A 14,044-nucleotide genomic window follows, 5' to 3' on the forward strand; every position below is an offset into this window, starting at 1 on the left:
ATGTTTATCATGGACCCTGAGATATCAATTATCTTCGTCTCATACACAAATTAATTTAGTTACCACCACACTGTAAGCCATCCCATGAATTTTCTCTTGCTAGAATAATTCAGACAGTTTTTACAACCAGAAAGGAAAGGCCTGTGCAATAATTATGTACTGTATAAATCTGGCACAGAAGAATAGAAAACAGCAAACAGTTTTTTAATGTAACTCCATCAATGGAAAATTCATTAACTGTGTAGTAAAGTTGTATGGGTCTTTGCTGCCATCTTCAGTATCTGAAAATACATTACACTTATTAGGTAGAAGCTTTCACTACTTTTTATAAATCAAGTTAGTGGATTGGATATATAATAACCATTTACATTGGAAGGGTGGAGAGTAGAAGGGAAGTAATAATGGTAGGTTATTAAAACACCTGTCCAACAAGCATAAACTTACAGAACAGAAATATATCGAGTGCTTTTCCTGCAGTGTCCCATCCGTCACTGTACTGAGCCAAAGATTGTTCAGTATGAAGTAGAAGAAGCATTTCTCTGCAACAACTCACGAGTGGACTGAGGGTGTTCCCACCCGTTCAGCTCTTATAGTAATGAGGGTCCAAATCTACCGCTTTAAATTTTATACATATATTTTATCAATAAATTATGTGGATTCAGTTTCAGTTCTGAATCAGGACCTTCAGTATTTGGAGCAAGTAGCTTTTGGACAATAAGAGTGGGCCTTATATATATAAACAACTTCTTTGAGCATGAATTAAGTTCTACATCATCACACCATAGTTAATGTTCAGGTTGTGAACATTAACTGGGCTGCAACTCAAAACTGTTCCTGTCATCTCATGCTTCAGATTTCAACTGGATCCATTGAATTTATTTTTATTTTTACTTTTAGACATTTTCAAACGTTGAACACTAATCATTCATATGTTCACTAAAAGATTTGAAATGATTCTGATTTATTTTTGTAAAGCGAAATAATAATAAGTCGATGCCATGCTGTTGGAAATAGGTTGGATTCATAAAGCACAATGAATCGCAGTCCTTTGGTAGGTCCCAAGTACATCTCATGCTTCAAAATTCTTAAGTAATCTCCAAGTTAGGTCTGTCTGCCCCTTCATTATATGCATACTGTATATGGTTAATGTTATCTCTTTGAAAAAAAAAATAATTGTGGCTCTGAAAAAATGTAAGCATAGGGCCCTGATTGGGTTATTCTTCTGTATTAATTAAATGCTATGCAAAAAGTTCATCTTGAAAGTCTTTGGGAAAATCCAACTGGAGGGTATCTAGATCAAATACAAAAGTTTCATTACCACTGACATGTAGGAAGCCAAATTAGGCCCTGAAATTACATTAAATGAAATCCAGCAGACTCGGTTGCAGTGTTCACCGTAGCGCATTATGAATATAATATGAAAGCGTTGTATTATTGAAAAGGCTCTTCAAGCTGGCAGAATGTGTTTTTAGAACTAAGGATAGTTATTGGTGTGTGTATGGCAAATGTTGAGACCATATTAGCATAGACAGCCTCACTGACAATATGAACACTTTAATTCAGCAGGTCATTTGATGCACTGTATGGAAATATGAACTTGTCACGTTGAAGGGAGTAAATTCAAATCAGTTTGGTATTGGAGTGGATTACGGCCAGTGGATTTATATATTCTAATTTATCTAATTATAACCACACTGATGCAGTCGAAGACTACGGTTTGGTAGAAATTTCACCATTCGACATCCATTCAGTGCTATATACAGTATACACAAGTATCAGGGCATCTATTTTGGACACACCAACTATCTGTCAAGTGTAACCACACATTTTAATGGTCGCAACGGTGAGTCTGATATTCAGCAGGTCACATCAAAAATTCACCTTGATTGGATTAGTATTGTTCTGTATGAACACAACTGGAAACCTTCACAAGATATCTGCCTAAGACCCCATGTATTACAATACATGAAATACAGTGATGGCAGCTAAACATCACTAAAAATAGTTCCATGTCAATGAATATTAATGCACATTAACACTTAGAATCCTTCATTTACATGCAGAAGCAGCATCACACCACCTCGTTACACGCTCCACACATCACCACACCACACCACACATATTTAGCCACATGGTGGCACTGCAGTGCAAAAAAAAGAAGATTGGGGGTTCTGATAGGGTGCATTTCAACCCATACAGATTCAGTTATATATTGCCCTGAGGTTTAAAATTTGACGCACATTAAGCCACGATGAGGGAGTCCATAATTGCATTTAGTGTTATATAATTTTTGTTGTTAAATGCTTTATGAGACCATGGAACCTGAAGGTATCTGGTCTGATACTTGGACTGGCAGAATAAATCTGGGTGAAGGAACTGAAAGACTAGAGCTGACTTCATAGACTTCCACTTACCTCATCTGACTTCCTCATTATTACCACTGAGGTGCCCTTGAACAAGACACTTAACCCTAAACTCCTCCACCTCCATGGACCTACTTAGTGACAATCAGACAAGACCTACGTTGTAGCTGGGACTGAACTAGACTTTTATACAAGGGGTGGCCAGAGGGTTGGCAAGGCTTTATCAGGGGGTCCATATACTAATAAAGGGAAATATTGTGTTACTCTAACCTGGTACCTAAGGAACATGCCTTCTTGAAAATTTTCATAACCTAGAATAAATATTAAGTTGTTATGGACACACATCTCAAGGGATTAAATACTGAAATACTTAAATACAAGATTAAGTACTGTGGCTAACAGTGGCTAACTTATAGGTTTATGCGTAGACCATTTGCACAACAGTCATTTCGACATGAAAAGCTTCTGTTCAATTTAGGTGAAGCTGAATCTAGACCTTAGGCTAATTAATGCCATTAGGAGCACCTGCGTTTGCCATACTAAGTCATGTCGGTATAGCTGCTGTTAAAAAGGTTCAGAGATAAGTCAGTATGGGCCTACCACTTGGTCCTTGGTCCTAGGTGCTCAATATGTGGTGCTTGATGTGGATGTGGGGGTTCGGTGGCATCTCCTCCTAGCAGCTCTGGCTCACTGTCTTCCTCCTCAGAGGCAGATGTATGTGTGTCACTCTCATCAATTGATGAAACTGCATTGTAAAAAATATAGATACAGTCAATCAATAAAACAGCAATAAAATAACATGACACACAAAATCATCTATTGTTACAAGCTGAATCAACATTAGGCTTAATCTGTCAAAATCACCTTTTGTTATAGTGTGAGGCTACACTTTTCAATGTCCGAACTATTTGTCCCCATTCTCGTGCTGTAGCTTACTTTAAAATCAACCACCAGCCTAGCTACTATAAAATTAAACTGGATCATGTAGGCTAGTCAGCGCTAACTTAGCTATAATTTAGACCTTCACAATAGCAAACAAGCTACATGGACATTGAGATCATCTCTGAGCATTCATTACAGTTTATTTTGAGCTCCAGTATGAAATTCTTGCAAACTGAGTTGATTTAAAGCCCCTAAATACAATAACTGAAAACTAACTATGACTGGTTTCCCCACATTATCCTATAGTGCCACTAATCTAGTGCTGCGTAGCTTCAGGCTAACGTTACGTTATAGCCTTTCATAACGGTTAGCCTACTCGCACAGTTGAACTATTAGGGACAAAATCTCTTCTCCAAATGTGCAGTCAAATTGTCAGTAGTTTAAAACAATTACTCATCAGGAAACCACTTTAAAACGTGCCTTTCCATAATCGCGCTTCTTTCAACGCAACGTGCAGTGACCTGTCAATCAACTGTGGTGGCACCTGGGGCGTCCAATCAGGTTCCAGAGGTGGCCAGTGTTGCCCCGGTCACCCCTCTAGCTCCGCCCCTTCGCAGTAACTGTTGATGACAGGGTGTGAAACCGGAAGTTTCAGGAAGTCGTTGTTGTAAAGAGCACTGCTTTCAGTGAAAATCCAATGAGATAAAGAAAAGTAAGCAGAACAAGTCACCTACAGGTTGGAAGAGGAGGCTGGAAGAAGAGGGCAGATATTCTGGGAAAAGCCATTTAAGCTCTGCTTCCAGGGCTACAGGGAAAAGTCTTTTCAAAAGACTGCAGGTGGTGAGGTTAGTCATCCTTAACCTAGGCAATGTATCAATATTATATAATCATCATTATATGAGACTATATGTTGTATTACACGTTGGTTATCGTTATATACAGGTAGTGTTATGGCAAAGGTGTTGATGTAAAGCGATGTAATTTCCTGAAGTTACGAGACTGTTCTACTTGTTCTAATACGTCCCTTTACCCATTTAGTTGTTGCATTGCTGATTGTTGTTTATCAAAAATCACATTGTGTTAATCTTTTGTGAGTACTAATAGTCATCCCTACAATATTGTCACAATATCAATATTGAGGTAATTGGTCAAAAAGATGTGAGTGTGATATTTGTGTGACATTTAATTTTTCTCACCCAGTCCTCACATTTATGAGATACTTTTGAGAGAGTTTTCAAAATGTTGGGATTGATTAGTTAATTAGTTGGCAATTATTTTGATAGTTAATTAATCTATTGGATTTTTTAAAAAGTCAAAATTCTTTCTTAATTCTTTCTTTTATTCTTAAATGTGAATATTTTTCTGGTGTCTCTGCTCATCTATGACAGGAGGACAATTTAGGACAAAACATGACATTTTTTAAATTTTATAGATCAATTAATCAACATCTGAGTTTTTCATATGAATAAAAAGATGAAATTGCATAAGCAAAGGTCGCATTTACTATCATCATGCATTAGACAGTTGCTTTTTACCATAATCCACTTCCATCCTCCTGGCGATGTTCAGGCTTCTGTGCAAAAGAACAAAGTGTTGCCTTTCTCTCCTGTAATGGAAACTAAAAGTTTTCTATTGTCCTTTATCTACAGAGAAGTTCTGCACCAAACAACCAGCTGGCACATACAAAAGTCAGTGATCCTGCACCGAACAAGAAAAGTAAGATACTGCCACTCTAACAGACTCACAGTTTGTCATCCAGATGGCGATGAGGCGAAAGTGACAGATGCTCGTCCCCAGACACTCAAGAGATCTGGCATCTTGAACATCTCCTCTGAGGCTCTGAACTAACTCCAACACCAGCCCTCATCTCCTTCATTAGCTCTGTTTGGGAGTGTGCACATGGCTGCTCACATCCAAAAGTTGCTCCATTCTCCTTTGCCTAATCAGAGATTGTCTAATCGGCCAACACTCAGGGGAGAGTTGCGAATTTTAAACACACCCTTCTTTCGAACATGTTTTAATCACCACAGCCAAATGCAAGTCTGCTTTTCAAAATTTAGCTAAATCCTCTTGAAAGTGCATATATCATAAAAAACTTTTTTATCAAGCACTGGCAATCACAAAGCAAGACAATAGGGATAACTAGTTTGTGTTGTTAATTGCCTGTTTCTTTTTTAGACAAATCAAAGCTGATAAAGATCTGAAAATCTGGGTCGTGATGTGCAACAACGGTCTGATAGCAGACTCTTATCAAGGATCCTGCATTTACATGGTGTGTGTCTTAGCTCACTGAACCAGCGGGATGGCTTTCAACTAAATGTTTAAATTTACAGGCAAATTAACTGCCTTGCGAGGCAGCTGGATTCACAAGATCTTAAGATCATTTGATCTCTAAAAATCATCTTGCCAGGCTTTAAGCACATGTGGCTTAAACATGGTGTTTCAGACCAATCGACATCTTATGAGGAACTACTGGCAGCTACAGGCGTGGTGTAGATGTGAAGACCGGCGAAAGAAGTGACTGTTTCTTTGAAAAGAACAATGGCAGCTCCTCAAGAAGTTAGCATAGATGCTGCTAAAGCATCAGTTATATAAGAACTGAGGAGTATATTTCATTGAAAGAAGAGCATGGACTGTCTCTGAAGGATTTTTCTCGATGTGGACATTTTTTTCAGTCATCTCTCGACTGACTTCGGTAAGCATTGGATTTACCAACTGGCTCCGTAGGTGGTAGCACTCTCCCAAAGTGCCTGCCCTTTTCCAAATAGTCAAAATGTATACAGATGTGAAATTGAAAGTGCCCAAGGGTCATTGTGAAACATCCTAAATCGGACGACACCTTAAACGGACATTGATACTTCTGAGTTTACAAGACTTCTCTGTCCGAACAAGTCACATTTATATTCAGGTGTCCCACCTACCTTATCAATCCACCTATCTCTGTATTTTGATCAACATCCAATTTGAACTACTCAATGTTCAGAAAGGGAGAGTACTGTGCACTTTATAGTGCAACAATTAATACAACACTGTATTTTTGTTGCTGATATTCCAAGTTTTACAGAAGCATATTCCTCCTAAAGAGACGTAAAAATAGAGGAATCCAACAACTGGTAAAATAAGAATGTTAATTAGGGAAGACTAGCAGCCATGAAGCCCATGGTCTGTTACACAGAAACTCTAGAGAAATAATGACAATACTCAAGGGGGCTGTTAGGCCTTTAACAAATGCTTCCTGGGGATATCCTCTGTTCTGCAGAGAAAGGTCAGACCAACTGTTGCTGTAACAGAATGATTGCAGAAGTGGAGGACCAGATGTTACAAAGAGAGAACAAAACTTTGAACTTATTTCTATTGTTTGTTGTTGATTATACACTTAAAAGATGTCCAGGAACTGATAAAATCTTGTTACACCAAACAGTAATTAACTTTCAAGTTAAACAATTCAAATGGTGAACCAACAAAGCAAGTGAATGTACGCCGACCCAAAAACCAAACATGTTGTGTCATGACTTCATGTGACTTCATGTTCATTTGGACACATTTCTCCCGTCCTGTTGTCTGTTTAACTTGTAGTTCTATTAGCTCAAATAGCTGTAAGCTATTAGCTCTGTAGCTCTTAGCCCCCTTAGCCAAATGCACAGTAGGACTCTGCTGCCCACTGGCTGCTAAGGGCGAACAACTAACTAGCTCTCTAGTCTCTCACTGCTGCTGGACACAGATCCAAAATGTATTGTAGCTGCTTCATACTCTTCGCTGCTTGCCTGTATCCAACTTTCCACTCTTTTTCGTTGATATTGCAGATATGTCCAAATACATGTAGCATTGATATCAATATAAGAACAGTCATCATTAGAGAGCAGTGTGTTCCCTCCGACCCAGGCGCCGCCCCTCACCCAAACCATACAGGGTATTTCCAACGTGTGAACACATCTGACACGGACAATCTCCTGTTGTGTGCTGCATGTGTGAGCAAGGAAATACGGACAATATCCTGAACTGACTCTCTGGATTTGGGTGGTGCTATCATTATTTAGCAGCTTGGGATAGGCTACCAAAAGAAAAAAATAGTGTGTTTCAATATGGGAACATTTTAACCATATTTGGTAACTGAAATTGAAAAAAATTGCAGAATCAGTAACTTCTTTTAAATCACTTCTTAAAACCCACTTTTATAGACTTGCTTTTATGTGAATCGACCCTTTAAAACAGTTTTTTCATCTTTCTACCTTCTTATTCCTTTTACTGCTCTTAGTCTATGTATCTGTTTTTAATCATTTTTAATTATCCTTAATGCTTTTTACTGCTTTTCATTGTATCTGTTCTTAATTCCTTTGATCTGATGTTGTCTAAACGTCCTTTATTGATTTTATTCTTTTATTTATCTCTAATTTTGCATTACTTTTCCTCTCTCTTTCTTTCTCTGTGATTTTGCCCCTTTTTATGGCTTTTATTCCATTTACTTGTAATGACTCATATCGTCTTTTTTTGTTTTTTACATTGTCAGTTCTACCTTCTTGTTTTAACTCACCTTAGACTCTGCTTCCTTGTGTTTGGCTTGACTGAGTGTTTATTCTGTAATATTGTCTTCATAAGTTTCCTGCTTTTGCTTGTTTGTCAAAGCACTTTGTAAACTCTGTTTTTAAAGGTGCTTTATAAATATTTTTTTTTTATTATTAGTATTATTATTAGTAGTAGTATTATTATTATTATTATTATTATAAGAAATGGCTAAACAAACACTGTAAGGTCAACCACCAACAACATGCTGTTGGCACACAACTTCAATTTCAAATACAACTTTAAATTGTCAACATAAAAACAAACAATATAGGTGATGAATTGCCAACAACTTGAATCAACACTGCTTATCAGTGGACAACTTGAATAACTTTTCCTATGCCAGGGGTCAGCAACCTTTACTATCAAAAGATCCATTCTTGCCCCCCTCCCTTCGTAAAAAAAAATCTGTCTGGAGCCACAAAACACAGCCTAAAAAGTCTAGATTGGCCTACCAAGATTATTAATAGGTACTAATGAGCATTCATTAATATTTTCACATACTAGGCCTTCTTTTAATACAATAATGCCATGTTTTGGTGCAAAAGTTGAAATATATGTTGTTTTTATTGGGGAATGCTATAACCAACAAAACACAAAACTGAACACTTGTAAGGTTAAGAAAGTATCCACTGGCATGTGTTGGCCTTCTGTGAAACAGAGTAGCAATACAGAACTAGGCCGGCACACAAAATTGGGATTGATTTTGTTCGGTGGTTTAGGGTTAGCGGTTTGTTTGTTGTTTGGTGGCAGACCTACATTTCTATGGTTGCTATAGACAAGGATAAACAGTAAAATATGCTTTCCTACTAATTCAGGGGTTTGAGATTTTTTAAAATCTGCTGAGAGATCACCCAATCATATATCAGTATTGTTAAGTGAGCTATGAAACTTTTCAAAAATAATATCCAAATGGTGTTAAAGTGTTATTGCACCAGAAAGTACACATTTTATGATAGAAACATAAAACAACAAACTAATCATGAGAGGCTGCAGGAGAAGCTATGCATGTCCAACAACAAAGCAGTAACTTATAGTGACCAGTGGAGGGCATAATGAGCCAGGTGTAGAAAGGTAAAACATAAATGAGGTCAAATTTCAGTGACACGTTTATCATTGTATCTCCTAACAAAATAGTATCATACGAGTTTATAACTCATAACAGTGTTTTATTAATGCAATTTTCTTTAGCTTGAAGATGGTCCAGTTGTGAGTGTAGTGAATGCATTGTGCCTTTTCAATTTTCATGAAAACAGAAAAGTACGGTAAATGTCCCCCAAAACATGGTTTGATTTTCTGAATATATCTTGTTTTTCATACCCCATCATGTGCAAATGAATTGATAGTGCCACCACACCACACAATCACACACACAAAAATATAGTAAGGTATGAAAGCCAAATGTAGCTAAAATACAATTTATTCCTGCTTTCAATTCACAATTATTACAATATTTAGAATCATAATTACGTTTTTCACACTTGCATTGTGCACTACAGTGAAATGTAATGAGGTGTTTTACACAAAGGCACAAGACAGCCAGCTGTTGAAGGTTTTGTTGGTAGTGCAGATGTTCCTCTCAGTTCGACACCACGTACTGCAGACACAGGTTAAGAGTGCAGTTCAGGCACAGAGAAAATCCATTCTCACAGCTCTCAGCAAAAAGAAATGAGCTACATTTCCATGATGATGATCACACCAATGCTAGTTATTTCTCTGTTTTTAAGCACAGACTAACAATGAATATTGACAACTCTCTGGCGGTTGTCTGACAGCAAGAGATCAGTCGATGTTTGTGAAGAATATATGCTCTCACATTTCCAAGTGTTTGTAGGTAGATGATGATGCAGTTTTGCCACTCAAAGCAGGTACGTGGTCCTAGAAAGTCAAAGAAAGGAGAGAAAAAAATGTCAGAAAATCCTGAAAAAGAAGAAAATATTAGAAAATAGAAAATATTTTTGTGGGGCATATGGCTGTCTTTCATAGAATAACTATGGAGAGCAACAGGAAATATACGATGCTGTCCAGTCAAAACCACGAATCTCCAGATTCGGGGTTTTTGAATTTTTTGATAAGACTGAAGGAAAAATGTAAAAGACTAACTTGAGCCATTGTAACATCAAATAATTCAAATACAGCAAGTATTTTCTGTTTAAAAGAATTTAAGCAAGAAGTCTTTCTACTAATCGTAACTTTATCTGCAGTATAAGCTTCAGTGAGTCCAGAAATAACACTGATGTCAAGGTACAGAGTGCTGACTTGCCTTGCATCTGCTCTTGTGCTCACACAGGGCCACGCCGCTTCCGTCTGCCAAATGCCTGGGCACCCACGTTAGTGGGAACGTAGTTGCTGTGTCCCAATCCTCCTGACCGACTCAGGAAGTCAGCCAAGCGATGGGTTACACAGGTAGCTGTGTTGCACGCCCGCTTCTGTGCTGTTGCATTACTTTTAAGAAAGGAAAGGACAGTGAACACAGATTAATACGATAGTCAAGATCAACAAGACAGACTTTGAACAATATTGTTAAGAATTATAAACAAAAAATTTGAACACAATTGAATGTAAGAGGGAAATTTTCCAATAATTGTGTGCATTAGAGACAACCATGCTTACCCTTTTCTCCTTAAGTTTTTTATTTCAGTGAGTAAAGTATGTTTTCGTTACAGCTTCCATGTTAAAGATTAATATATTATACGGAAAACATAATTACCATGAAGACAAAATGTAACATTAGAGAGGTTTTAAGTTGTTCTTATATTTTATTGTAATATAGAGAACTCTCTCAGTAACACAATATTTGCAGCTGATCCAAGTTATCACGTCTCTGTCAATTATCTAATGTTCACCAGTGGAAGTTAAAGCAAGGATGTGTCTTTGAAGTTGGTCAGACAAACAGGATCCACATGCATCAGCAGTCTTGTGAATGGATGGAGTTGGATGAACAAGCAAACATTAAGTCAGACAGATGACTAGATGAGCTAAAAAAAACTGAGAGTCTCAATTGTATGAGTTGTCGTAGTTGTCATATTGCTCAGATAGACTTCGCTTCCTGCCAGGCGTCCCTGCTCCCACGTCGGTGCGGGGATAGGTTTGCAGTTTGTGAATATCCTGGGAGAGTTTGCCGAGCACACACGTGCTTAAGCCGGTGCAGCGCTTAGACAGGGGTCTATCCGAGCTGTTGGAGACAGAGACAAACATGCAGAAACAGGCTTACAGCATGCAGATAATCATTTAAAATGACATGCATGATGTTTTTTTCTAAAATGTCATGCTATGACAGACAAGGCTGTGTTAAATGAACATTTCTAACACATGCTGACAGATCCAACAGGCACATGATCTCAATAACCAAAATATTGTCATGCTATTGTTCAGTTGTCTGTTATTTTTTTCTAGCATGCACTTTCTTTCATGGTCTTTAATATCATGCTCTCTTCAGAATGGATGAATGAATGAATGGATAACTGCAGCTCATGCATTAAGGGATTATGACAGAGAGGAGATTTACACTAATTTCACTATGTACCTCAACAATTAATTGGAGTTGGAGCTGTGGGGCTTTTAGACAAAAGTGTGTTATATATTGCTTGACTGATATTATACTGATTAGATAGATAGATAGATAGATAGATAGATAGATAGATAGATAGATAGATAACACACCCTATACATTAATTAAACTTTAAAATGATTATGATATTAAAAGCCATACCTGCTTCCATCAGCTGTTTGGTGGTCTTGCTCATCTGAAGGTATCTGCATGAACTCCTTCATTGCTCTGAGTAACTTTTGCGCATCATCACTCGATAGTGTGATTCCATCTGACAAGGACTCCTTACTATTTCTGAAAATAAACATTCAATTATATTGATTCTGCCACAACATTGATAAAAAACTGCGTAACATGTAAGGAATACAAAGCAAACTGGACACAATCCGATGTAATTGTTCCTCCTAAAGACTAACAAAAAGTCGAATGGCATTTTATATCCATAAGGATATTGTTTTAAGACCGGTGATGAGGGTCTCAGGGTGCATAACCATCTTTGAGGAAATTAAGTTTATAGATTTAAAATCAAATTTATTTGACCAGTTTTTGGAAAACAAGGAAATCGATTCAGCAGAAAATGTCAGACACAATCACTGTGTCTGACAAGTTAAATGCAGTATGTTTTATATTTTTAACTCTCACCTGGATGGAGCTGCCTGTGAGACGTACAGCTGACAAATGATCAGCGCATAGGCAAAGAGGAGAGTCCAGAGTTTCAGCATTATCATGGTTCCCTGTGGAAAAAATACACAATATTGATAAGGTAATAAAAATGTTGCAAGGAAATTTTGTGTGACTTGTGTCCATGACATTTTATGCCATTAACATGTTTTGGTTATGGATTTCTAGTCTACTGCATGCATTCAAAGCTCTCCACTCCCTGTGTCTCATTCTTACTCCCTCGTTGTTAGAGCTGCTGAAGTTGCAGAGGCAGATAGCAGAGTTATTGGTGATATACTGACACAGCAGCTGTGTCCATTAGCAGAATTAGCTGCAGTCTACCATGGATAGTATAACGTCACCAGACCAGCAAAGCTGTATCTCCCTACTTTAAGCAACTGGTATCCACCAGTACACGCAGTCCTCATCTTCTCCAAAAACTACAGTAACAGCACAATTTGCAACATCAACTTCACAATCAGTATTTTATCTTTACTCACCGTGAAGATCTTCTTCTGGTAATGAAGATTTCAAAGATACACTCACTTGTGAATCTGCCAAACACTCCCCACTGCACAGGGTTTTATATACGTGCCCCACGGTTTTTTTTATCAATGGAGTGAGCACTTGATCATAGTCTATTGGCCAGTCAAGCGTTTTACCTCAAAATGCCAGCCAATCAGAAGTCCAACGTCACAAACGGCAAGCCAATAAAAGAGCTTGTATACAAATGACATCAATGTATGGTTACAAATGTGTTTAATTCACAAAAACCTGCCAGACACTTGAGTCAGTTGGTCATTCTTAAAGCAGGATACGTGGGTCTTTTAGACAATGAGAAATAAGAATACCATGGAAGTTGGTGTCTCATGCGTTTGAGAACTAATGTGCATGTGGACCCACCTACTGTACATTTCTTGATACTGCAGGGTGTAAAATTATGATGGTCAGAGAATTTGAACTTAGGCCATCAGTGGTCCTGTTGTCAAAATATGTCAATTTAACTTTTCATGTGCTGCCTTTTCATCTTTATGATGAACATGTGTATTATACGTATTTTCACTTATAGAGAGAGGACAAACATATTGGGAGCACAAGATTTCATCACATTTACAAAGATAGTGGACATTCAAGTGAGTCGTATTTCATTAGATTACATTTGACCAGTAAGCAATGTGTCAAACTTACAAACAGTCACAGTACCTTTGTGATTTTTAAACAAGTATCAAAGTTGACGCAGAACATTGAAAGATAGATTTTAACTTCCTATATCTCTGCAACAACAAGTTCTATATCTGAACAGTTTTGATCTTGCTCATTTTTTACATTTTACATCCAGTTGGATAAAGAAATTCCTTTTCCATATGGGAATAGCATCACAGTGAGCTCTCCCGGTGCACAAACCTTCCCTCAGAATTCAGTGTCTGTCCGGTTACTCCAAGCTAATTACTGAGCTGTTGGTCTCTGGCCATCTTCTAATTCCCCTTATGTAACAATATTGAATGATGTATCACAAGGCATCCTGCCTCCCAGTTATTTTTTGCGTCACAAGGAAACTCATTAGTGTGGATGAGCCTTTTAGTACTATTGAGCAGACCTGCAGGCTCTATACCAGAGGCACTAAATTAGTCTCCACATGACATCAGAAAATGCTCATGGAGGACAAAAGAGAGATTCCAACTACACACACATTAATTCATGTTATTTGTCTTGATCTCATTTGAATAACTTGGCAAGAAAGTTTAGGGCAGAACAACTTTAGAGGGATGTCTCTGCCCTCATGACTAATACAATATTTAGTCCACCTTAAACTAGTCTATTTAAAAGTAAGTTCCCTACACACTGTTTTGGACTCTCAGGCCTTGTTTCACCACTGCCTGCTCCGACCAGGGACATCAGTTGAGGCGGAGAAATTACATTCCAAGGGGAAAAGTGTATTGTCAAGAATGCAATTAGCTCACACTGTTCACATCCCCTAATGTTAGGCATGAATTGGCCTGGAAAATTAATTACAACACAGGAGAGCATT

The 14,044-nt window shown here is 37.8% G+C and overlaps 1 protein-coding gene across 3 annotated transcripts; it reads right to left on the reverse strand.

The window, feature by feature from the left end:
- Window positions 1–9,207: 9,207 nt before the first annotated feature.
- Window positions 9,208–12,601, reverse strand: calca (calcitonin/calcitonin-related polypeptide, alpha; the record flags this gene model as incomplete). Of its 3 annotated transcripts, XR_014622620.1 has the most annotated exons (6): window positions 12,516–12,601; window positions 11,998–12,089; window positions 11,518–11,649; window positions 10,069–10,250; window positions 9,622–9,683; window positions 9,208–9,402 (listed from the first exon to the last, which is right to left on the reverse strand). XR_014622620.1 is itself a non-coding variant. In XM_084353004.1 (5 exons), the coding sequence occupies exons 2-4, from the start codon at window positions 12,081–12,083 to the stop codon at window positions 10,088–10,090; spliced, it is 381 nt and encodes a 126-aa protein (XP_084209130.1). In that variant the 5' UTR covers window positions 12,084–12,089; window positions 12,516–12,601. The 3 variants fall into 3 exon arrangements, 2 of the variants coding, with proteins under 2 accessions (XP_084209130.1, XP_084209129.1); XM_084353004.1 differs by having other exon boundaries at window positions 9,208–9,683; XM_084353003.1 differs by lacking the exons at window positions 9,208–9,402; window positions 9,622–9,683; window positions 10,069–10,250 and adding an exon at window positions 10,803–10,980.
- Window positions 12,602–14,044: the final 1,443 nt, after the last annotated feature.

The sequence above is a fragment of the Pagrus pagrus genome, assembly GCF_965226575.1.
Source record: "Pagrus pagrus genome assembly, chromosome: 1".
Lineage (NCBI taxonomy): Eukaryota > Metazoa > Chordata > Actinopteri > Spariformes > Sparidae > Pagrus > Pagrus pagrus.